This window comes from Carex rostrata, chromosome 5, assembly GCF_964058835.1.
Source record: "Carex rostrata chromosome 5, lpCarRost1.2, whole genome shotgun sequence".
In the NCBI taxonomy this organism is placed as follows: domain Eukaryota; kingdom Viridiplantae; phylum Streptophyta; class Magnoliopsida; order Poales; family Cyperaceae; genus Carex; species Carex rostrata.
The window spans coordinates 11896411-11923218 of NC_135922.1; the positions used below are offsets into that span (position 1 = coordinate 11896411).

Genomic DNA, 26808 nt, shown 5'->3' on the forward strand with positions numbered 1-26808 from the left:
GTGTGTGAGGGATGTGAGTTTGAAAAGCATACAAGGAGTTCGTATGTAAGCTCAGGAAGTAGGAGTTCTCATGCCTTTGATCTGGTACACTCGGATGTGTGGGGGCCTTGCTCAACAACTTCGATGAATGGGTATAGATTTTTTGTGACTTTCATCGATTGTTATTCTTGTGTCACATGGTTGTACTTGATGAAGAACAAGAATGATGTACTTGCTTGCTTCAAGGATTTTCATAAGGCGGCTCAGACTCAGTTTGGTGCTGTGGTGAAAGCACTGAGATCCGATAATGAAACCGAATATACAAACAAGGCATTTGAGGAGTATTTGTCAATTCATGGGATACATCATCAGACCACGTGCCCTTATACACCAGCACAAAATGGAGTGACAGAGAGGAAGAATAGACACTTGTTGGAGGTAGCCCGGTGCATGATGATCTCCATGAATGTTCTGAAACATTTGTGGGGACAAGCAGCCCAGACAGCTGCACAATTGATCAATAGAATGCCATCTAGAGTGTTGGACTGGCAGACTTCGTGTGTGATGTTGAAAGGAGATAATGGGGGTATTCTTCCTCCAAAGGTATTTGGATGTGTGTGCTTTGTGAAAGACAACAGACCAATAGTGGGAAAGTTGAATTCTAGAGCGGTGAAATGCATCTTTGTGGGTTACTCTAGTACTCAAAAGGGTTATGTGTGTTGGAGTCTAGTAGAGAGGAGATTGTTTGTGAGTATGGATGTTACATTTCGTGAGCTCGAACTTTACTACTCCTCAGAGACTACATCACCCTTTGGAGACTCACTCGATACAGGAGGTATGAGGCGAAAGGGGGAGAGTAGTAGTGATGGTGAGAGAAGGATGGTGAGTGTGAGTGGTATTCCTTGCCCACTGATGGATTCAACTAGGATTGAGCCGAAAAAGGTGGATTCGGCCAGGGTTGAGTCGGAAAAGGAGGATTCGGCCAGGGTTGAGCCTCAAAGGGAGGATTCGGCTGTGGGTGAGCCGGAAGTTGAGAGGAATGGGCCCGAAGGTGGTAGAACTCAGGCTCAGGGGTAGTCGAGATATCTGAGGTGTATGTGAGAAGAAATAAATAGAGTGAGGGAGCCGTGCCTATAGTGCCACCTGTGCCAAGTCCCTTGTCCCTGTCTAATCCGACTTTTGAGACACCATCCACCTCAGACTCAGAATACACAGGTGCTATGATTCCTCTCTCTACTCCTCTCACTCCTCTTTCAGTAAGAAAGACTCCTCGCGAGAATGCGGGCATTCCTCCTGACCGATATGGTTTTCCGCATGAGATTGCTCAGTTTGTCTCTTACTCACACATTTCACCGGTACATAGAGCATTCATTGCATCATTAGACACTGTCTCTATCCCTAAGTGTTGGCAGGTTGCTAAAGGAGATCCGAAGTGGAAAGCAGCCATGCTAGAAGAGCTCAGTGCCCTTTGCAAGAACAAAACCTGGGAACTTGTGTCACTACCACCAGGCAAGAGGGCTGTTGGATGCAAGTGGGTCTTCACAGTAAAGCAGAATCCAGATGGTCTGGTTGAGCGCTACAAGGTTCGGCTGGTAGCGAAGGGGTACAGTCAGACCTATGGCATTGACTATGATGAGACCTTTGCACCCGTGGCGAAGATGAGCACAGTGAGGACACTGATTTCCATGGCAGTGAATGAGGGATGACAGCTACACCAACTCGATGTGAAGAATACCTTTCTTCATGGTGATTTGTTGGAAGAGGTGTACATGGAGGTTCCACCAGGGTTTGGCGCAAAACAGATAGTGGGTAAGGTGTGCAGGCTCAATAAGTCGCTCTATGGGTTGAATCAATCTCCTTGGGCCTGGTTTGATAGGTTCAGGAAGGCTATGGTAGGCATGGGCTATCAGCAAATCAATGCTGACCACACGGTGTTTTCTCGACAACATGGTGGTCACATTACTATGCTGGCTGTGTATGTTGATAATATGATCATTACCGGGGATGATGAGGGGAAAATTGCACAGTTGAAAGCAAAATTAGGGAAGGAATTCGAGGTGAAGGATTTGGGACAGCTTAGGTACTTCCTTGGGATTGAGGTGGCTCGCAAAACAGAGGGATTATTCTATCCCAAAGGAAGTATGTTCTAGACTTGCTTACAGAGATAGACATGTTGGGGTGCAGGCCTGCAGTTTCTCCAATTGATGTGATGGCCAAGATAAGTGCAGAGGCAGGAGAACAGGTTGATCGTGAGAGATACCAGAGACTGGTAGGCAGATTGATCTATTTAACACATACTCGTCCCGATATCTCATTTGCAGTGAGCGTAGTGAGCCGCTACATGCATGACCCTAGGAAGGGCCATATGGACGCAGTGTATCACATTCTGAGATACCTGAAGAGTGCACCGAGGAAGAGTTTGATTTTCAAGCAGAATGGGTATATGAACATTGAGGACTATTGTGACTCTGACTGGGCCAGTTGCCAAGATGACAGGAGGTCCACAGCTGGCTATTGCATGTTTGTAGGGGGCAACTTGGTCTCTTGGAAGAGCAAGAAGCAGCCATTTGTTGCGAGATCAACAGCAGAAGTCGAGTATAGGGCTATGGCATTGGGAGTTGCAGAGATGGTGTGGCTGAAAAGGTTGTTGGAAGAGCTCAAGGCGAATCATGGAGCTAAAATGAAATTGTGGTGCGATAGCAAGTCAGCGGTCAACATTACCAACAATTCTGTGCAGCATGATAGAACCAAGCATGTCGAGATCGATAGGTTTTTCATAAAGGAAAAGCTAGAAAGTGGACTATTGGAGCTGAGTCATGTAGCTACTTGAGATCAAGTAGTTGATTGCCTCACCAAATGACTTAGCTCAATAGATCTAAATAGGTTTTGTGACAAGATGGGGTTGATGGATATCTTTTGCCCATATTGAGGGGGAGTGTTGAGATTTATGTATGTTTATCGTTTATTGTATTAGAATAGTTTTGGGGGGCCTATCGGTAAATAGGCCATTAACCAATAGTCTAGGGGTTATTTGTAATAGTGCTTTGTAAGGCTCTATATAAGCTCAAATCATTAATCAATAAAGTAACTTTTGGCTGAAATCTTCAGTACATGTGACATTCTTCTACATCTCTGATAGTCTAGTAATATTGGTATGAATATTTTATGTAATTGTCATTCACATAGATGGCATACACAATATTTAACTAGTATTGTCCCTATTCATTGGGACGAAGACATTATAAGATAACAAAACAAATCTCATACAAAATGAAATATTTTTATAAAAAGAATTAGACTAAATAACAAATAGTATTTATTAAATGACATATTAAAAGATATCTACACGTACATATTTTTTTTTAAAATGACATATATAGTAATTTGATATTTTTTGACATATAAAATGACAAATAATATTCCTTAAATGATGTAAAAAATAGAAATAAATCAGGACTAATCAGAAAGATGATACAAATTGCATGTGATGAGTACGTGTGGCGGGTATGTGTATAAATAAATTTAAACCTTTACACGTAAAAAACATCAAAAACATTTACATATAGAATAGAAATATTTGATGAGAGAGATGATATTCAATCTAAAATTTCATATTTTAATCAAAATTGTTGGCTCATGACATCTACATGCTTAATATAAGAATAAGAATGAAGATTATTTATAGAGTGAGTCTATGGTACTATGCATATCACGGGTTGTTATTGTGCTACGGCTCTATATTCCAGTTTTCAAATCCTAACGGTTGATCCGAACCGTTCATCTTGTTCTCCATATTAATATGTGTTTGGAGACCAAATTTTACATTTTTTGAAAATTTTTTACTATTTTTTTAGATATTTAGAATATCACTTGATCTGAAAATTCTGGACCATCCAAAAACAGTGATTTTCAATAAATCTAAAAAAATAGTAAAAAAAATTTCAAAAAATGTAAAATTTGGTCTCCAAACACATATTAATATGGAGAACAAGATGAACGGTTCAGATCGATCGTTAGGATTTGAAAACTCGAATATAGAGCCGTAGCACGGTAACAACCCGTGATATGCATAGTACCCACTAGTGGAAAAACTGAAATCAAAATCGGCTTATCTGAATCGGCTGTAAAAACCAACCGATACTCATAACTATCAGTATCGGTTCTATCACTAAAACCGATACTAATATCGACTGAAACCACAGAACCTAAGCTAATTGCATCGGTTCTAAGATTAAAACCGATGCTGATAGTATCGGCATCGGTTCTAAACTAAAAGCCGATGCTAATTATCAAGTATCAGCATCGGTTGTTTATAAACAACCGATGCTGATACTTTTTTTTTTTTTTTTTTCAAAGTTAGTTCTGCAAAAAAAAAAAAAAAAAAAAAAAAAAAGTATCAGCATCGGTTGTTTATAAACAACCGATGCTGATACTTTTTTTTTTTTTGCAGAACTAACTTTGAAAAAACAACCGATCCTAATGATAACTCCCTATAAAACCTGCTTAGGGTTCTTCTTATTTTCATTTCGCGCCTCTCATTTTCAACTTAGCGTCTCTCTCTGTCTCCGTATCTCCCTCTCAAAATCCTCAGTACTCTTTGTCAGCGAGAAGGCAGGGAGAAGACGCCGCAGAGTCGCCGTTTATGGCGCCTGACGGTGGTGGTCGGTGCAGTGTCAGCGATTCTCTTGGCGACAGCTATCAGTTCTAGAAGCTTCCCGATGCTTTGGATATCGAGCAACAGCTGTAAATGCCCCGTGGGTGAAAGTGTGAAACCTTCTTTTCCATATTAAGTACGAATTTTGTGAAGTAATGCACGAATTAACAACAATTCATCTAAATTTTTCATGCTTATTTTCTGAAATAGGATGCAAGGAATTATTCTCGTATGGTGGAGGATTGCTGTTGCGATTATGAGACCGTCAATCATATAAATAAGGAAGTCTTGGATGGAGTTCTTCAAGAACTTGTTAAATCTCTATTTTTCAGATATTTCAAGGTGATATACCATACCACTTACATTTGGTAACTTATCAGTTTAGATGTACTGGTACAAATTGGTTTCAGCTTTACTCTCCATTTATAAAGAAAATTGGAGGTTCTGCACAAAAAAAAAAAAAAAAAGTATCAGCATCGGTTGTTTATAAACAACCGATGCTGATACTATTTTTTTTTTCAAAATTGGTTCTGCACCAAAAAAAAAAAAAAAATAGTATCAGCATCGGTTGTTTATAAACAACCGATGCTGATACTATTTTTTTTTTTTTCAGAACCATCTTTGAAAAAATATAGTATCAGCATCGGTTGTTTAAACAACCGATGCAGATTATTGAATTATCAGTATCGCCTTCATCAGGATCGGTTGTATTCCGATACTAATATGCGTATATAACCGATCCTGATTCCATATTTTCCACTGGTGACCATAGACTCACTCTTATTTATATGCCCCAAAATTATTACATTCTTGTTCGATTCTAATTGCATTTATTCTTGCTGACTTTATGTCTGTCCGACTTGCATTTTTTCCTTTAGTTTACTGTATTTTTGACAACCCTCTCAAACTATACCCTTTTTGCACGAGGTCAATTTCTAATTCGGTGGTCAAAAACAGGCAAATATCTTAAATTTTTGATTGATCGATGTAGCAGACAAGTTTGTTTTGATGTATGGAATTCCATCATCTACACTACACATACTATACAAGTGGTCCATTTGTTTAAGTCAAGTATACAGGAGTCACAAAATTAAGGTCCACCCGTGATAGATATGGGTTAGACTGGTAGTTGGGCCTGCGCATACAGATGTCATATTGTGCATATCAAATTTCTATACATGGAATAATTAATGTAGAACTTAATTAACCTCCACAAAATTAAAATTCCCATTAATTGCATCTAAATGTGGAGCTGTACCACCTATAATGTCTATGTATTATTAATTCACCAACATAATTAAATCACCAATTGAATATAGCTCCTAATAATTAACATGGTATTGTCAATATATATCATCAATTAATTATGCCCTTTCCTCTTGCAACATGAAGTTTGTTATCTGATTGTTACTAGTCTAGGTGACTTTGGTGAGGTCTAATGGAAGTTAGGCACAGGAATTGACCTGTAAAAGGGAGTTATTGGTACAATCTCTAAAACATTTTACTGTTAATAGGCACCGGGACAGATATAAAGAATTTCTCTTCATGTCATCTTTAAATTTATTATGCCCCTGCCATCACTTCCAAGTTGAAGACTTATGTAATATTATGATATACTTTCTATTTTCCTTCCTCATTCCTCGTCTCAGTAGGTTTGGACGCAATAATAAAAGTTTGGCACAGGGATTGACCTCACTTGTATATATGTAGGAGGTTGTCGTCTAGATTTTGATTAATTTTGCATTTTCTCATTAATTTCACCGCAATATACGGGGTAGACCGGTAGTTGTTCTTCTGTACTAGTTCATGTATGATCATGAACAAATTGTAATGTATATCAACCTAAATATTTGAAAGAACTTGATGAACAATAGATAGATTGAACTTAGGTGTTGCCACTGCCCTGCCTTTTTGTTATTTGGATAAATATGATTTTATCATGACAAAAGAAAATGTACACATAATTATTATATATAAACTAGCTATGACATCTTCAAAATTGATACTCTGTTATTTGACCCCATCATATATATATATATATATGTGTGTCGAAATCTTCGTCAATGTAGAATTAACTTAAAGTGGTCTGATGTAGCATTGAACTGAGATGGCTCCATCATCAGAATTGTAATCATCTAGTGCAAACAAAATTTAATGAAGTGAGACGGAGGTTACAGGAAACTAGTGTTTGTAGATGATCCATGAGACAGCTGGAGATTGCAAATTGACAATGCTTCCAAACCTTAATTGGTGCTGGACGTGCTAACTAAGAATTGACTTGAACTCTATTAGTCAAGCATGAAATATATGGATATAGAATAAATTATTTTTGCTCTTTCTGGCGTTGTCTATATAAGGAGTTCATATGCATTGATCATCCATGACAAGTTTCGAACTGATTTCCCTTTTAAGAAACTAAAATAGTTGAATAAGAGTAAGCTTATTGCATCTTCTCCATGGCACATAGATCAAATGCTCTTTCCATGGTGGCGGTACTCACTTTGCTTGTTAGCATCCTTGCTAGCTACCCCAGAAGTATCTCTCCTTTCTTTCTATCTCTTTTGTTCACACACGCACACACACAATAAACATCTTGTTCTGTTTAAACTTGCTAGAGAGCATATACCATCATAAGATAGCTCTTATTGATTGAATATTTAGGTTGTAGAAAGCTTTAGCCTTTAAGACACTTAATGCCTATGGAATCGGTTACTAGCTAGGTATTCCAAATCCTTGTACATCACACGTGAATGTCCATTTTAGTTTTAAGAATCAACCAAACAGATCCTTTAATTCCTCAATTACCACAGTTGGTCCACCAAGCCAATAAATTAATGAATGCATGTAATAAGAAACCTATTGAAAAGTACGTATGTACGTCTTCCTTTGGCAGGTGCGCAATCAATAGGCGTATGCTACGGGTTGAATGGTAACAACCTTCCTTCACAAGCTGATGTGGTGAAGCTGTACCAGTCCAATGGCATCACTGGAATGCGTATATATGGCGCCGACAGTGCCACTCTGACTGCACTCAAAGGCACTAATATCAATCTCATCATGGGTGTCGACCTCTCTGAAGCTTCGAGTCCTTCAGCAGCTGACACCTGGGTGAACAACAATGTCAAACCCTACCCTGATGTCTCTATCAAGTACGGATCTGAGTATTTTTTTCCATTCGAAATAATGATCTGAATTTTTTTACTACAAGTTCAGTGCAAAATCCTAGAAGAAAATCCTAAAATTTACTCCCCAGGATATATTATTAGTAAGAGTGAGGCTATGGTACTACTTGCGTGGCACGGCTTGTCTATACTAGGGATCAATTTCTCTGTTTTGAAAGATCAAAGAGTCAATCTGAACTATTCATAATATGATCTCCATTTGAAAATGTAGTTGTATATCAAAATTTACTATTTTTTTAGAAAGGTAGAAAATCACTTGATCTAAAAATTCTAGACCATTAAAAAGTAGTGATTTTATATCTATAAAAAAAGTAAAAAAAATTCTAAAAAATATTTCAAATTTGGTCTGCAAGTACATTTTTGTATGAAGATTATGTTTGAAATTGAACATATTGATCCATAGTATGGACCAATCTGTGCTATGGATATCACTATATAGCCTCACTCTTATTAGTATTTAATATTAGCCAACAATTCATATAACTTATTTGCTTGTAACATAACACAAATCACAATAAAATTGATGTTCCTTTAACAGATACATTGCAGTAGGCAATGAGGTAAGTGGTGGTGACGTGTCAAATATCCTCCCAGCAATGCAGAACATATACAACTCGCTCTCCTCTGCCGGCCTTAGCTCAATCCAGGTCTCGACTTCGGTCTCCTTTGGTGTAGTGGGTACCTCGTACCCTCCTTCAGCGGGTGCATTCTCTTCGGATGCTTCATACATGTCATCCATAGTTCAGTACCTTGCATCAATAAATGCCCCCCTCCTGGCAAATATATACCCCTACTTGAGTTATGCCAGCAACACAGGACAGATCAGGCTTGACTATGCATTGTTCACCGCACCTGGCACCGTGGTGACAGACGGATCAAACAATTATCAGAATCTCTTTGATGCACAGGTGGATGCGCTTTACTCGGCAATGGAGAAGGTTGGAGGGTCAAATGTTGGTCTTGTTATTTCAGAGAGTGGCTGGCCATCTGCTGGTGGGACCGGCACAACTATGGGTAATGCACAGACATACAACCAGAATTTGATTAATCATGTTGGTAAAGGCACGCCTAAGAGATCAACAGCCTTGGAGACTTACATCTTTGCAATGTTTAATGAAAATGAGAAGTCGGCAGGTATAGAGCAGAACTGGGGGCTGTTCAATCCTGACCAATCGCCAGTGTACTCCATTACCTTCAACTGAGAATATTACCATTCGTGAGAGCCACAGAGTACTATATATGCTGTTGATGGGAACATACAAAATACTTTATTCCAATTGTATGTAATAGTTCAATAAGTGCACGCAAGCATGCATGTTTTATTCTTTGGGAGGAAGTTAATAAAATTTGGATATTTTTGTTGCAATTTGCGTCCCTATGCCTATGATAAAAGTTTGTGCTGTCATGTTGTGCCGTGGCTTGGATCACATGACGTGCTGTTGTTTAGATCATGTGTCATGCTGTAATCAAGTTAAGTTTTCACAAGCCGTGTCGTGGCCAAGATTATCAAAATAGTCACGATACTTTAGTCATATCATGACCACACGTGCCGTGACTGCTCAGTTAGTCACATTTAACTACTTTTTCGAAATTTAAATGTTCCAAGGAAAAAAAAAACAGAAAGAATGTTAAAAAGTTGTAAAAAGAAAACTATTAATAGTGGTCACACGACTGCGTGCCATGACCAAGCAAGTTTGCGTGCCATACCGTGACATTCTTTTCCGAAGGTGGTCATGGCATGCGAGTGGAGAGCACTTGATCATATTCTATTTCTAGAGAGGTGCTGAGATGATTGAACCACATGCTCTGTTTCCATTAACATATCGACTTCTTTGCATAGAAGGAAGTATCGGCCGATAGGTATCGGTATCGGCCTTGACCGATTCGATACTGGTCCGATACTACGGATTTGGCATTTTTCGTCCAATTTCTGCCATTCTGGTCCGATACTGGTCACTATTTGGCTGAAACAGAATGAACTTTGCATATCCATTGTATACCCGTAATTAAATATAGGAGAAGCCATGATAGTGTATCAAAACCTTATGTAATATTCCAATAAGTGCTTGTATCTTGAGTTTTTCCTGAATAAGAGGATATAAGTTTTTCTAAGAATGAGATAAGGATCAAAGTTCTCAAATTATTAATACCCGACTGAAAACCATTCAACTGGTTTTGGAAATGCATCTTTCAATCCTACGGAAAGTATTGTTTTTGTCGAATAACTTAAACATATGAATAAGTTGATATTTGAATTATTATTACTTCATATGAATTGCGAGGTATATATATATATGAGCAATTTTTGGTTACAATATTTTTGTTTGTACATAGAACTACATATCACAAGGAGGATTGAGATCCATCTAATAACGGGTTTACTTGTATAACTTTGAAATTTGACAGTTTAAATACGAGCAAATACTTTGTGGATTTTATGATACAAGTACATTAGTGTTGAGAAAAGAGATTAAGAAATAATATGATTAGCCTCAGAGCCATTTGGCATTTTGTCATTATCGGCTAATTAAAAAATAATAACCCTACATATTATATACATGTTTTATCCGTAAACAGCTTAAAGATCAAGCACTGGACAATGATGTTCTAGATTCATCTCTCATGATACACTTAATTAACATTTCATATTTTCTTTGTATCTTCCACTTTAATTTTTGTATATCCTTCAAATTAAAACAATTGGAATTAATACTGGCCATGCGCTTCTCAGACGGGCTTCATGTCTAGTTTCTGTTGGTGCTTATTAGTAACTACTATTTAAAATATTTTTTAAATTTGGTCAACAAGCACATTTTAATATGGAGAACATGTTAAACACTTCTGATCGACTATTTGAACTTTAAAAATATCAAAAATGAATTGGTAGATACCAAGGTCTTGGTCATACCACTATGATCTTAGCCAATTTCTCTCTCTTTTTATATATATAAATATATATAGAGGTTGGCTACTCTACTTCTATGAACATATTAGGGTATATACTTATAAGTCATTTTTGAATTTTCAATGTCCAAATGTTTGATCTGAAGCGCTCAACATGTTCTCCATATTAATAGTCGTCTTTGGGCAGTGCAAGTTGCAATCATTTTCTTGCTTGCACAAAGTGCCATTAGTTTCAATTACCACACATTATACATTTTATATTTCTGCCCTACTATCTAATTACATTTTCTGATTCTGCTTCCTGTTTCCTGTCTCCGAACAACTTATTTAATACACCTTACACAGATGTCAATCACAAATAACAATTTTGAACGCAAGACATGGTATAATCATGGGAAATAAATATGCTATGATCCTAAGGGAATGTAGGGTCCTACGATTCTAAATTCAACCTTTTAGTTTTTTTGAGTTGTACGAATCTCTGTAGAAGTTGTTTTTATGCACGAATCTCAAAACAAATGAAAGGTTGGATTTAGAATCGTAGTACCCTACGATCCCCATTAGAATCATGTGGTAGTCCTTTGTTCAAAGCTTGATGTGACGAGCTAACACATATCCAACATATATATTTTTTAATATGAACGCATATCCGATATTGACGACGAAAATTTAAATAAAAAGAATAATGCATATTTGGTGGTATATATGTATCAGAACTCAATAATTGGTTTTTTTTTTTTAAAAGGCCATAGCCTGGCAAATATGAAACTTCCAAGTCTTACAACAAACTTAATAATTGATTGATGTCTACAATATAATACACCATATAGACAAATTTCCAAGTGGTGCATGTTACTTTCTCACTAGCTGTACTTAATTAATCAAATAATGCCCTGCTGTCCACAAAAAAGACAACCATATACATATAGACAAATTTCCCGTGATGCATTCCGCTGCTATATTTATTATAGTTGATTGTCAGTAAGACATAACCAGTGTGAAATATAAATAATCTCTTTATTTATTTAATTTTACTTATTCCGCTGCTATATTTATTAATTAAGTTTATTGTCAGCAAGACAACCATTTTAAAAACGAAAAAACTTTAATTGTTCCATTCATCCCGCTTTGATCACAAACCGAGACAACATATTTAATTGTACGTACCACTGAAAATTACACAACTTTAACTAATAAACGTTGATTTATGTGTAGGATGTACCATATTCACTATGAATAAGAGGGCAGATATATATACTTACAAGAAAATATCTATTGATTTTTTTGTATGTTCCCACAGGAGGATAGGTAACAGATGGATAAGTCCAACTGAATTAAATAATTGAGGCTTAATCTTGATTTTGCTTTGCAATAATCAATTAAAAAAGAAATTAATATTATTTTGTATAGGATACAAGATTCCAAGTCTAATTAACATATTGACCACTAGCTAGGTGAGCAATTGTAAATATTCTTTATTTAAATAATGCTCCAATATTTGTAATTTGCTTTAGTTTCAAATTTGGCACTGTTGAAAGGCGAAAGGATTGTAAATATTCTTTATTTTAATAATGCTCCAATAATTGTTCTTTCAGGAGCTCAAGAAAGCAAAGCTAGAATTGGCACTGCCATGGTTGGTAATGGGAGATTTCAATGTCACCCATAATTTACAGGACAGATCAAATGTCTCATATCCAGTACAGCACATGATGCAGTTCAGAAGGCTCATTGACCAGCTGCAACTAATCGATCTGTAACTGCAAGGAAGAAATTATGCATGGTGTAATGAAAGGGAGGACCCCACCTATGTTAGATTGGCAGATGCCTAATATCAGCTGAATGGGCAGACATGAGACATGTTCCCAAACACATTGGAAAGGGCTGTGATAGCAGCAGTGTCAGATCACACACCCATTGTTTGTGAGAGTCAAACGAAATTCCCATCACCTAATACATTCAGAATAGAAAACATATGGTTGAAGGAAGAATCCTTCCAGGAGTTAGTCAAAGAAGTTTGGGCATCACTGCCAACAGCAGAGCAACTGTGTGATTTGTCAGAGAAATTTTCAAAAATGACAAAAAAAATAACACAGTTTAGGTAGGAATTCAACCAAAGAACAAATTATCAAAGGAAGCTATGTATGGACTGCGTATGCTGGCTAACAAAGCAGGCTGAACAAAGGGGTTTAACTGAGATTGAAAGATTGCTGCAGCAGTGCATGAAACAAAGGCATTCAGAGCTGGTCTTGGACCAGGAGAGAAAATGGAGGCAAAGAGCAAAGCAAAACTGGATAGAAGCAGGGGATAAAAACACCAAGTTACCATCTTCATTGTTCGCAGTATTATCGGAAAATACCACACCGACTTAGCTGGAGCCCGGCTCCTATTTCCTTCATCGTTACCATCGTCAGTGTCCTGGTTCTTACGTTTGTAACGTGAAACACCGCATTTAGGACAAACATGCATGACCTCGTACTCTCCACGGTACAATACACAGTCATTTGGACATGCACGTATTTTTTCGACCTTCAAGCCCATTGGATAGATTAACTTCTTCGCCTGATATATTGTATAGGGTAACTCGTTGTTATCTGGGAGAATTTCTCGTAAAAGCTCTAATAAGGACGTGAAACTCTTGTCGCTCTTACCATTGTCTGCTTTTAAGTTCAACAATTTCAACACAGCTGACAATTTCGAAAATTTGGTACACACGGGATATAACGGCTTTTTGGATTCATTAGACATATACTGAAATTTTTTATAATTTTTATCACTAATTTCATCTTCCACATCACGTAACATGTCCTCTAGATTTTCAGTAAAATCGTATTCTACATTTTCATCAATAATCTCACAAACACCCTCATTGCAATCAAGTTCAATAACATTATCAAAATTTTTAACATTCTCAAAATCATCGTTGGAATAAAGCTCAAAATTATCAACAACTTCTACATTAATATCATCATTGTCTTCCAAAACAAAATTTCTATTGGTAATACTACATTCCCCAATTTTCTCACCATGCATAAACCAACATGTATATCTTTTCTGAAATCCCCAACAAATCAAATGAGTTCTAATTTCTTCTAAGTCCCCAAATCTTTTAAAATTGCTACAATCTCTACAAGGACATAAGATGCCGTTATCATTTGTCTTCACTCTATCACTCTCGGCACATTTTATGAACTCATCAACGCGAGCCAAATATTCTGCACTATCACGTCGCAATTCGTACATCCAACTTCGATCCATCTGTAAATTAAATTAAATGAATGATTCCAATTAATCATGGTGGTCGAACAATTTCTTAGCTTACAAAGGGGCTGGTTTACAATTCTAACCCACTCCTTGAATATTATGCCTCATATGTGAACACATTAATTAGCGGGATTTAATTAGTTCTTGGGAAAAATTCGGCAGCATTTCCCCTTAACTCCCCAAGTATGTGTAAAACCACATACTCCTAGGAGCAATAAGGAGAAATGTTGTCGAACTTTTCTCAAACACTAATTAAATCTGGCTAATACGTGTTCACATCCTAAATGAGACACAATATTCAAAGAGCAGTCCCAAACGGGGGACTATCCAAAATTAATCCCTATTGGATTAATTTTGAACGGGCATGGACATAAAAGCATCAATAGGTCGGTTATTGGACCACAATATACTAATTATTTATATTACCTAAACAGATCAAGCATGCATGCATTAATAAATAATTGACCTAAATAATTAAGCAATAATAAGTACCAGAAAATTAGCGACAGAAAAGAGGAAGACTAACCTAGCAGGATAGAGAGGAGAAATGCAAATTAACTTCAAAGATCTCAGCTCCGGTCTCGATCCTTGTGCGCAAAAATCAGACCAATTCAATACAGAGAGAGAGAGAGAGAGAGTATTAATTGATCAAAACGGCGCTAGCTGGAAGAAGCTTTTTGTAACCCTAAACCTTTCTACACGGACATTTAATCAAAATGTGTGTAGAAAGTCGAGAGAGCTACACGGACTTTTATATAAACAGCCGTGCAGAATTGTTTTTTAACTATTAATTAAAAGAAAAAATCTTTTTTTTATTCTACCTTTCTACACGACTCTTTATTAAACGTCCGTGTAGCATTGTATTTTTTTTAATGTTTTTCAGATGGCAAAACAAACAATTTCCAAAACAGAGACATTTAAAATCCAGAATTCCAAAACATATATAGCAATTTGAACAAAAATTTCAATAAGACTAATTTATACAAAAATTACAAATTCTTATTGAGCATTAATTACAAAAGTTAAATCCATATAAACTAAAAAATTCTATTAAGGACTGGAAGAGGTGAATATATGAAGATTATCCTCCAAAAATTATTCATCCGACTCTTCATCTGGCTCTGAAATTATCCTCCAAAAACACTTTAGCGCACAAATCAGACTAATTAATTGGGGAAATGAAGCAATTCGCATGGGAATTCGAGATGTAGGTTATCAATTATATCGGACCGGTCATCGTATGAGCTCCAAAAATAGTACCTCATCTCTATAGATTTGAGATCCGAAATCATTGATAAACCTAAATTTCCACCCAATTGTTAACTGCGAGAGGAAGAGTACAAATTGATCAATAGGACCGTCAGAGCCGGATAAAGAGTCAAATAAAGAGCCAAACGAAGGACCATCCGACTCTTCATTCGACTCTTTATCCGGTTCTGACGGTCCTTCGTCATCCACCTCTTCATCCGGTTTGAAGGTGCTTCTCCAACTCTTCATTCGGCCGGCTCTGAAATTATCCATTAGGGTTCTTTTCTTTTGGAGGATGAAAATACATGTTTTAATAAATAAAGAGCTAGGTGAAAATAAAAAGTTGGATGGACCTTCAAAAAAAAAGGGAAGAGATGGATGAAGAACCTTCAGAGTCGGATGAAGAGTCGTCTGACTCTTCATTCGACTCTTCATCTGGCTCTAAAGGTCCTTCATCTCACCTCTTCCTTTTTTTTTTGAAAATCTTCATCCGACTCTTTATTCAATCAGCTCTTTCTTTATTGAAACATGATTTTCATCCGCCTCTGAAATGATCAGATTATAGAGAGAGAGAGAATTGATCAAATCGGCGCTGGAAGGAGAAGGCATTTTATATAACCAACTTGGTGATGGAAAAGGCGCGCCCTTTAATAATCAAAACCCTAAAATAACCTTTCTACACAGCTTTTTTTTATTAAACATCCGTGTAGCTCTCTAAAAGCTATCCACACTATTAATTAAACAAAAAACCGTGTATAATGGACACCTTTCTACACGGCTTTTTATGAAACGGCCGTGTAGCTCTCACAAGCTTTCTACACTTTAATTTAAACAAACATCCGTGTACAATTCCGACCTTTCTTCACGGTTCTTTAATTAAATATCTGTGTGGCTCTCTCAAGTCTTTCTACACTGTTATTTAAATAATAATCCGTGTACATTTCCTAATAAACGTCTGTGTAGCTCTCTCACGGCTTTCTACATTGATTCTTTAGTAAACATTCGTGTAGAGATCCCACACATATTTCGGGCATCCAAAAAATTATAATTTCTCCACGGTTTTGAGGTAAAATTATCAAATCCGTGTAGAATGTGCAGTGTACAATGACCATTTCTGTAGTAGTGATACCACTATGATCTTAGCCAATCTCTCTCTCTCTCTCTCTTTATCTCCATTTTATTATTAAGCACGTTGGGTGTCCGATCCGCCAACAGCTACGATTGAAAGTTCAAATTTCGGATTCAATCTCAGCCCTTCAATCACATAATCTGCCTTCTTTTGATTAAATGCATCCGAATAATGTGTAGAAGTCTAAATTTAACTCAAAACATACTCGCCACACGTACCGCCACACAAAAAATTATATTCTCAAATTTAATTTTAATTGTATTGTTTCCTTATTTACTTCTTTCCCTATTTCTCTCTTTCTAATTAGATACGACTCTATCTGTATAATTTGTTTCTTTTTTTCCATTTCTTCCGATGGCAATGGAAATCAAAATACCTTCCGTTGGTAGATCTGATTTACAATAATATGAATTTTATAAATTCATCAAACAAATTTTGTATATTTTACAAATATAGCAACTCTTTTTATCCACCAGATTTGCAATAATATGAATTTTATGAATTGATCGAACAAATTCTGTGAATGATTTATTTATTTATTTATTTACCACCTTATTTGTTTCATTTTGTTGCTAAAAAAAGAACATATGTACTGCCATTGGTCTTTTTATACAACAAGTAAATGTTCAAATTTGATTATAATCAAGAGTAAAGATGTTGTCCCCCTTGAGTCTATCCCCTAAATGTCCCCCTAACTAACTAATGCATAAAGTACGATGGGGACCACTAATTACATGGGGGGGACTACTAACTACTTAGGAGATCACTTATATTTGAAAAAAATTACAACTGGCGCACACATGTATGGATATTTATACGCGCAAGTATTACCATATAATATATTAAGTATTCATACCTAATACATTAAGTATTAAAAATAAAAACTGGACATTAACTTTCCTTTACATTCTCATCTTTTATATATTTTTAGAAGTGGGTTTTTCTTGTCCGTTTAATCTCATCAATATTTCTAACGATCTGTGATGAATTTTGCGAATCTAAAATCACAAACATCTTCTGCGTAATTTTCTCTTTCAAATGAGATCCATGATAAAGTACTTTCGGGTTCTTCGTCGTTCAAGTATTCATACCTCAGTGTGCAAATATTCATATCTTGTCAAGTATTCTTCTTTAAAATGTCGAGTATTCATACTTAATTAATAAGTAAAGTGTAAATATTTATATTGTAAAGTGTAAATGTATTGATAGGTACTGGGAGCGTCTAGGTGTTTATTACTAGCATGTACAAATTTGTTGATACATATTGGAGATGGTTGATGTTTATTAAAGTTTCTTTTTAACATTAATATTTGTACATAAATTCATAGGTATGTACACAATTGTTAATATGATTACTATTATCTATAAATAACAATACACATCTTCACGCTTAAGTAGGAATACTAGGTGTTTTAGATATCAATAAATCAAATAAAGCATGTATGAAAAAAATAATAACATAAATGACTAGATATGAATACTTCATGTATTAACTATTGGTAAAACATATGCATCACAGTAACACCAAAATTTGTATAAGTAGATATGAATACTTCATGTCTTAAAAATTAGTAAAAACATATGCATCACAGTAACAACAAAATTTGACCAACTAGATATGAATACTTGTTGTCTTAACTATTGTTATTTACCGTTTGATATATTAATAGCTTGAATATCATTAATTTTAAAAAATGTTAAATTAAGATACATTACAATGTAACAATTCATACTTCAATTATTAGTATGAATATTTTTCTGGGTACCTATCAATATGTTCAAGTACCAAACAAATTAATTGATTTAAGTTACATTACAACATAACAATTCAACTTCAATGTGTAAGTATGAACACTTAATGTGTTATATATTTTTTTGGAAATATAAATGTCATATGTAAACAATTCATATTACAAAAACTACCGTACTGGTGATTGTGTAGTGGTAGTCCAACCAGGTAGTTAATTCATGAAACACATTTAGGAATTTTTCACAAATATTTTACAATATAAAAATTCACACTTTAATGTGTAAGTATGAATACTTGATATTTTAAAAATGAATGTTTACAATAATTACAACGCCGACACTTGAGATGGTTATTACGAATCCGCTTGTCCTTGGTTTTCTGCATGTGGTCCCTATCGTAGTCGCTTTCAAGCGACGTTTGTGGCCCCCCAAAGTCAGTAGTGATCCCCTAGGTAGTTAATGCCAAAGACACATCTGTCGGTTTCTCAGAAATAATTTACAACATAAATATTCACACTTTACTGAATAAGTATGAATACTCGGCATTTTAAAGAAGAATACTTGACAAGGTATGAATATTTTCACACTGAAGTATGAATACTTGAAGGACGAAGAACCCGAAAGTACTTCATCATGGATCTCATTTGAAAGAGAAAATTATGTAGAAGATGTTTGTGGTTTTAAATTCGCAAAATTTCTCACAAATCGTTAGAAATATTGATGATATTAAACGAACAAAAAAAATCCGCTTCTAAAAACGTGTAAAAGATGGGTGTACAAAAGAAAGTTGATGTCCAGTTTTTATTTTTAATACTTAATGTCTTAGGTATGAATACTTAATATATTATATGATAATACTTGCACATATAAGTATACATACATGCACATGCCAGTTATAAATTTTTTCAAATATAGGTGGTCTCCTAAGTAGTTAGTAGTCTCCTATATAGTTAGTGGTCCCTGTCGTACTTTATATATCAGTTAGTTAGGGGGACATTTAGGGGACTAGAGTAGGGGGACTGTTAGTTGATCCCTATAATCAATTTGTTGTCTGCTATACAGATGATGATTCATATGTGTTGGACATTTAATAGACGTTCTTAAGAAGTAAATGCAGAATTTCATTTTTCTAAAATATAGTTGTGATTGTTAACTATTATGATTATCGAATTGCAATTGTCCATATAATTAGTTTTGGTACAATGAGTCCAATACCCCAATATGATTCAAAAGTCCAATTGTAGGATAGCTTATTTTATTTTAAAAACGAATCTCATTCTTGTATGTTTATTGCTAATAAAGTAAAAAAATCCCAATATGAGAAAGAGAAAGAAGAAATAACTGAAACAGTACTCACCTTGATATAATCTTTATTACTGATATATAGTTGGATTGCCGAAATTTTTATAAATACCCAAAACAAATATAAAATTACGGAATCTACCCACTGTTTGAATGAAATTCGAAAAATACCCAATCCGGTTATCCAATAACCGGATTTGTGATAAATTTCCGGTTAATGGATTCCCAGACTCAAAACAATACATCCGGTTAATGGTTAACTGGAAAGTTGTATTATTTTTTTTTAAAACAACATATCCGGTTAATGGTTAACCGGAAAGTTGTATTTTTTTTTTAAAAAACAACATATCCATTGGAAATTTGTAAATTTTTTTTATTTTTTGTATTGAAATATTAGAAATGTTGAATATATTTCTTTAAAAATAGATGGAATAAATATAATTTGATTTATTAGAAAGACTGCAACAAATAATCCGGATCAATATTTTTCAAGCCGGATTTTTCGCGGCTGTAAGAAAAATTAATATATTTGTTTATGTGTTATTGAAAAAAAATAAAAATGCTTAGATTCTGAGTTATTGATCCCGGTTCAAAAATCACTTCTATGTAATCTAGAAAATATTGTGATCCTTCTAGGACATTTAATTTATAAAAAATTGTATTTATTTTGAGAATTCTTTTTGAATAACAATTATTAAATAACTTAAAGTTTTTGTTTTTTTCAAAAATAGATACAACTTTTCATAAATTAAATGTCCTAGAAGGATCACAATATTTTCTAGATTACATAGAAGTGACTTTTGAACCGGGATCAATAACTCAGAATCTAAGCATTTTTATTTTTTTCCAATAACACATAAAGAAATATATTAATTTTTCTTACAGCCGCGAAAAATCCAGCCTGAAAAATATTGATCCGGATTATTTGTTGCAGTCTTTCTAATAAATCAAATTATATTTATTCCATCTATTTTTAAAGAAATATATTCAACATTTCTAATATTTCAATACAAAAAATAAAAAAAATTCTGTTTTAAAAAAAAATAAAAAAAATTACAAATTTCCAACGGATATGTTGTTTTTTAAAAAAAAAAAATAAAAAAATACAACTTTCCGGTTAACCATTAACCGGATATGTTGTTTTAAAAAAAAATACAACTTTCCAGTTAACCATTAACCGGATGTATTGTTTTGAGTCCGGGAATCCATTAACCGGAAATTTGTCACAAATCCGGTTATTGGATAACCGGATTGGGTATTTTTCGAATTTCATTCAAACAGTGGGTAGATTCCATAATTTTATATTTTTTTTGGGTATTTATAAAAATTTCGGGTTGGATTGTAAGGCGAAACCTACTCAGGAGTCATTTGAAATAGAGAAGCTATATAGATTTTTTTAATACAAATTATTTTTAACTAATATATGAAAAATTACAACTTACATAAGAAACATAAAAACTTTAAAAACATATTAATTTTTTAACATTTTTTATAAAGTTTTATAAAAATTTAATTTTTAATAATTTTATTAATAAAAATAATTGTATAATATTCCGTGACAAACAAATATGCCTTTATAATATATACCCGTAGCAACGCACGGGCACGATACTAGTATATATAAATATATATAGAGGTTGGCTACTTTACTTCCATAAGCATATTAGGGTATATACTTATAAGTCATTTTTGCATTTTCAATCTCCAAATGATTGATTTGAAGCGCTCAACATGTTCTCCATATTAATGTGTTTGAAAACCAAATTTTACATTTTTTGGATTTTTATTTTTTACTATTTTAAAAAAAAATTTCAAAACAGTCATAAAAAATATTAAAAATAATAATAAAAAAAATGAAAAAACCTTGTTTTGAAAAATTCTGAAAAATAATAAAAAATTCAAAAAAATATGTAAAATTTGGTTTCCAAACACATTGATATGAAAAACATATTGAGCACTTCAGATCAACCATTTGATCGAATATCGAAAACGCAAAAATAACTTATAAAAATGCCTTCATATGCTTATGGAAGTAGAGTAGCCAACCTCTATATAGGATATATATTCTTTTTCATCTCTTCAAAAATATTATTTTACAATATACTCTTTGCTTGTTTTGTACTCTGAATCCATTCTGCAAATTAAGATAGACTCATATCAGTAATATTTTATAATAGATTAAAATTTGTATTAAAATAATAATTCTGGTAACCAAATTCATTTCTTAGAGACTCATGACATTTAGACCAGTAGGATAGTCACATACTACTAGAATCTATTTTTTCTTCGTGGGTTTATATATAAAGAGCTTTTTCAGTTGTGGATGTCCTTGATTTCTGTCTTTGTTGATCCTGATTCGACATTAGAAGTATACAAGGTCTTCAAGTTCTTCATCGTGTAAGAACGAAATAGCTAAAAATTAGGAATTGAAATAAATAATATTTTCAAATTGTCAGAACTTTTTCGATATTTCCGTTTTATTTTCTATTTCTAATGAAATTTTCTTAATATAAAAAAATAAAGTTTGAATTTTTCTCTATTTTGCTAACCACCATCGGAATAAACATGCTCAGAGTAATGAAGAGGTGCATGTGGTGCGTAAGGTGCCATTAGTTCCGAGGCATCAAGGACATGCGTAGTCGTCTTTGGGCAGTGCAAGTTGCAATCATTTTCTTGCTTGCACAAAGTGCCATTAGTTTCAATTACCAGTACACATTATACATTTTATATTTCTGCCCTACTATCTAATTAAATTTTCTGATTCTGCTTCCTGTGTCCGAACAACTTATTTAATACACCTTACACAGATGTCAATCACAAATATCAATTTTGAATGCAAGACATGCTATAATCATGGGAAATAAATATGCTATTATCCTAAGGGAATGTAGGGTCCTACGATTCTAAATCCAATCTTTTATTTTTTTTTAGTTGTACAAATCTCTGTAGAAGTTGTTTTTATGCACGAATCTCAAAACAAATAAAAGGTTGGATTTAGAATCGTAGGACCCTACGATCCCCATTAGGATCGTAGCAAATTTATTTCCATAATCATGTGGTAGTCCTTTGTTCAAAGCTTGATGTGACGAGCTAACACATATCCAATATATATATATATATTTTAATATGAACGCATATCCGATATTGACAAGGAAAATTTAAATAAAAAGAATAATGCATATTTGGTGGTATGTATCAGAACTCAATAATTGATTTTTGTTTTTTGTTTTTTAAAAGGCCATTGGCCGTTTCATTAAATATGATACTTCCAAGTCTTACAACAAACTTAATAATTGATTGATGTCTACAATGTAATACACCATATAGACAAATTTCCAAGTGGTGCATGTTACTTTCTCACTAGCTGTATTTTTTAATCAAATAATGTCCTGCTGTCCACAAAAAAAAGACAACCATATACATATAGACAAATTTCCCGTGATGCATTCCACTGCTATATTTATTATAGTTGATTGTCAGTAAGACATAACCAGTGTAAAATATAAATAATCTCTTTATTTATTTAATTTTAATTACTGATTCCGCTGCTATATTTATTAATTAAGTTTATTGCCAGCAAGACAACCATTTTAAAAACGAAAAAACTTTAAAAGTTCCATTCACCCCGCTTTGATTACAAACCGAGACAACATATTTAATTGTACGTACCACTGAAAATTACACAACTTTAGTTAATAAACGTTCATTAATGTGTAGGATGTAGCATATTCACTATGAATAAGAGGGCACATATATTTACAAGAAAATATCAATTGATTTTAATTGTACGTACGTACCACTGAAAATACTTACAAGAAAAGATTGCTGCAGCAGTGCATGAAACAAAGGCATTCAGAGCTGGTCTTGGACCAGGAGAGAAAATGGAGGCAAAGAGCAAAGCAAAACTGGATAAAAGCAGGGGATAAAAACACCAAGTTTTTTCACCAAATGGCATCAGCTAGGAAAAGGGGCAACTATATTCAGGGGTGTTCATCGGTTCAGTTCGGTTAAAACCGAACAAAAATAGTCCAACCAAAGTTTTGTTCAGTTTTAAAAACCATAACCGAACCAACCGAATTAAATTAATAAACCGAAAAAAACAGAACTGGAATAATTTCGGTTTATTCGGTTAAACTGAAATAACCAAAAAATTCTAAGACCAGTGAAGAGGAAAAAACTCCGAATCAATTTTACAAGATCACCATCTAAAACTTTACAATAGGTCAACACTAACTTTAGCAAGTATTAACCAAATACAAAATTAACCAATCAAAATTCTGAGTTTCATGAGTTCTAGCTGGGCTTTGAAATTTATTTTAATAAAATACACTTAAGTATTGGAGAATTTGAGAAAACAGAAAAAAAAAGGAGAACAGATCGAGATTGAGAGAAAAATATAATAAAAGAGATGGACAGAAAGTGAGAGAGGGAGCGAAGAGAGATAGATACAGCGGAGAGAAAGAGAAAGAGAGAGAGAGAGAGCGGAGATTAGGTGAAGCACGCAAATTGATTTTTCAAAAAAGCAAAAGAGAAGTCCGCAGATCGAGAGAGAACCAATACAGATCTAAAGAGGAAAATAAACCGGACCAACTAAAGAAAACCAAACCAATTGAAGAAAACTTAGTTCGGTCAGTTTGGTTCAGTCAGTTTTGAAAAGTTATAAACCGAATTAACCAATTAAAGAAACCCAAACTATATCAAAAATTGAACCGAACCGGTCCATTTAAACCGAAAAACCGAACCAATTAGTCCAAAGTTTTTTGATTCGGTTAAAAACCAAATAAACCGGATCCAATGAACACCCCTAACTATATTGATGTCATAATGGAAGGGGAGGTGTAGTTGCTTCAACATGCAGATAAAGCAAAGGCTTTTCTTCAACCATTTTGTGGGTCTCATAGGCACACAACACAGATAGGAGATGCAGTTTGATTATACTGTGTTATATGACAGTCAGGCAAAGAGGCCTTCCCATCTCACACAGAGGCTTACCTAGGAGGAGCTATTGCAGACAATAAATGGATTGCCAGCAAACAAAGCACCAGGGCTTGATGGATACACAAATGAATTCTATAAGAAGTTTAGATAATTGAATTTGGATTCCTTTTGGACTAGTTGGAGTCGATTTGGACTTAATTGCAAAGAAATATGGCAAAAAAGGACTGAAAATGGCTCTTTGTAAAATTTTTGTACTTTTAGGGACCTATTTGCAAGTTTTCAGGGACTTGAGGCTGTAATTTGAGCTTTTTACAGAGTAGGAGTGTAAATTGAGCTTTCAAGGGCTTGTTTGAAAGGATTTTATGCTGCCAGGGACTGATTTGTAAAGTTCCAACGGCTTCTCTGCAAGTTTTATATCAACAAAGGGGTTTTCATGCAAAAAGGATTTATTTAATTATTTCTAGCCTTTAATTTGTGCTGGGCCTTCAAGATTTGGATCTTGGGCCTTTGAGATGTGCATTGGGCCTTAGATTTAAATTATTGTGCTTTGAGATTAGTGCAGACATGATTTGGTTGAACGGGCATTGAGATGAGACACCTAGGCTCGGGTTAATCCATTTAACTCATTTTAATCACTGATAGAGAGGGCCCCATGTTGTCAGTGAACCGTTGATTTCATTGGTTTGAATATAGACCATCAGATTCATTCCCTTGCTTTGAGATATACATGCTTTGAAATTCATGCTTAAGCTAATATCGGGCTAGGGTTCATATCTGACAAACTAAATCCGGCCGACTCCGGCCATGGCAGCGCTGACCAAAGGCACCATTGAGGTTGTCTTAACGTTAAGATTCCATTCGACCTACTATCGGCGGCCGGCGGCCTCGGCTTCTATAGTGTCTATCGGTACCAACAAGTTCTTGACTCGATTTTGATCGATTCCCTTGTGGTTTTCTTCAATCAAACAACCATTTGAAGTTACATGGAGACACAAAGGACGTTAGAAGCATCAGTTCGAAGTTTGATTAACATTTGAGCTCGGATTGAGTACTTTGCATCATGAACAGGTACCAGAATGGTACCGATGACTGGTACAGGAGCTTTGAGTTTAATTCAAGTACTGGATAGAGACAATTAGACCATCCTGAAGGGATTGGGACAAGACAGGAGTCTCAATTTGGTTTGAATCAGAATTTGGGTCACATAGGAGCATGAAAACATATATTCAGCATATATTCAGCCCCTTTTTGATCCATTTCCTCATGAATTTTGTACATGAGTTGTAGTTTTTGTTTTACAGGATCAAAGATATATATATCAAGAACTTGTATACCAATTTTTATGATTTTAGAGAATTTATTTATATTTCTAAGGATTTTGTTTCTGAAGAGGGGTAGAAATGTCCTTGTGCTGCTGTATTTTTATATTTTTTATTTGATTAACTTTGAAATTAAATTCAGAGCTGAATACAAACTCAATTAATTTAAATTTGGTGTCTATCCTGCTTGGTTTGAAGTCTAGTTTCTGAATATGCAATTTATTTAATATTTCAACCCTTTTAGGGGTCTCAAACTGGCAATGCAGCTGTCAGGGGTCAAATGTCCATTTTTCTGACAAATGGTTCAGCAGCATTTTTCTGAACAGCTAAAATTTGGAGATTAATTCCCGCCAATTGACTACACCAAATTTTATGTTATTCACATGAAAATCTTCCTTGAGTCATGATCTGTATGCACATAAAACAGTTTTGTAAAAATCAATCCAGAGCTATATGAAACATTTGTTTTTGTACAGGGGAATTTGCTGGTAAATGGTTGTTGTTACCATGCTGGTAACCAACTTTAAAAATTAATTAGAAGAGTTCTGCTAAGCCAAATTTCGTATTCTTTATATGAAAATTCTCAGGATAGAGTGCTCTATATTATGGTAAAATTTCATAAATTTTGGAGCTACCTAGCTGGACCAGACAGAAGGTTAAACAAAAGGGCAGACATGGAACATCACTGTTATTTTTGCTGGTTTTATATTTCAAAGGCTGAATTTCAGAAAATCATAACTAATTGTAAAAAAATCCAAAAAATATGAAATTAGTGTCCATTTCATGTATTTTTGAATCCTCTATCTAGCTGTGAAGTCCATTTTTCAATTTGGCCCCTGTACTGATCTACACTAATCATTCTGTCAACAGGGATCATTTTATGCATTCAAAGTATTTCATTGTACCAGTTAGGTTTATATGGCCATTTGATACTGAGTCCTTGCTTGGTTTGGCACCAGGGACTCTTTCAAACATCTGAATCATGATAGAGAGGTATAGTATATGGTTTAAACACATTTTAACAGCCTTAAGTCACTGTTTTTTTACCAGCAACAAGGGAAATGAAGATCAAAAGGCTTAAAATTCATCAAATCATCTTTTTAACATATTTGAAACATGTCAGAACTTTGAAATTTATAGGAA

General features: G+C 34.5%; 2 protein-coding genes across 2 annotated transcripts in view; both read left to right on the top strand.

Moving 5' to 3' along the window:
* Window positions 1–798: 798 nt before the first annotated feature.
* LOC144554082 (putative mitochondrial protein AtMg00820) overlaps window positions 799–26808 on the top strand; it is an 88943-nt gene continuing 62933 nt past the window's right edge. The window contains exon 1 of the mRNA XM_078302313.1: window positions 799–921. The gene's annotated coding sequence lies outside the window, so the exon portion shown is untranslated. The remainder of the gene's footprint in view (window positions 922–26808) is intronic.
* LOC144554080 (glucan endo-1,3-beta-glucosidase-like) lies at window positions 7018–9181 on the top strand. The gene is made up of 3 exons (XM_078302311.1): window positions 7018–7168; window positions 7527–7782; window positions 8354–9181. Exons 1-3 carry the CDS (start codon window positions 7090–7092, stop codon window positions 9015–9017), a joined length of 999 nt encoding a protein of 332 aa, XP_078158437.1. The 5' UTR covers window positions 7018–7089; the 3' UTR covers window positions 9018–9181.

Coding starts and splice junctions, on each gene's coding strand:
- LOC144554080 (XM_078302311.1), top strand. CDS start 7,090: ATGGCACATAGATCAAATGCTCTTTCCATGGTGGCGGTACTCACTTTG. Junction 7,169..7,526: donor CCTTGCTAGCTACCCCAGAA/GTATCTCTCCTT, acceptor TTCCTTTGGCAG/GTGCGCAATCAATAGGCGTA. Junction 7,783..8,353: donor TACCCTGATGTCTCTATCAA/GTACGGATCTGA, acceptor TTCCTTTAACAG/ATACATTGCAGTAGGCAATG.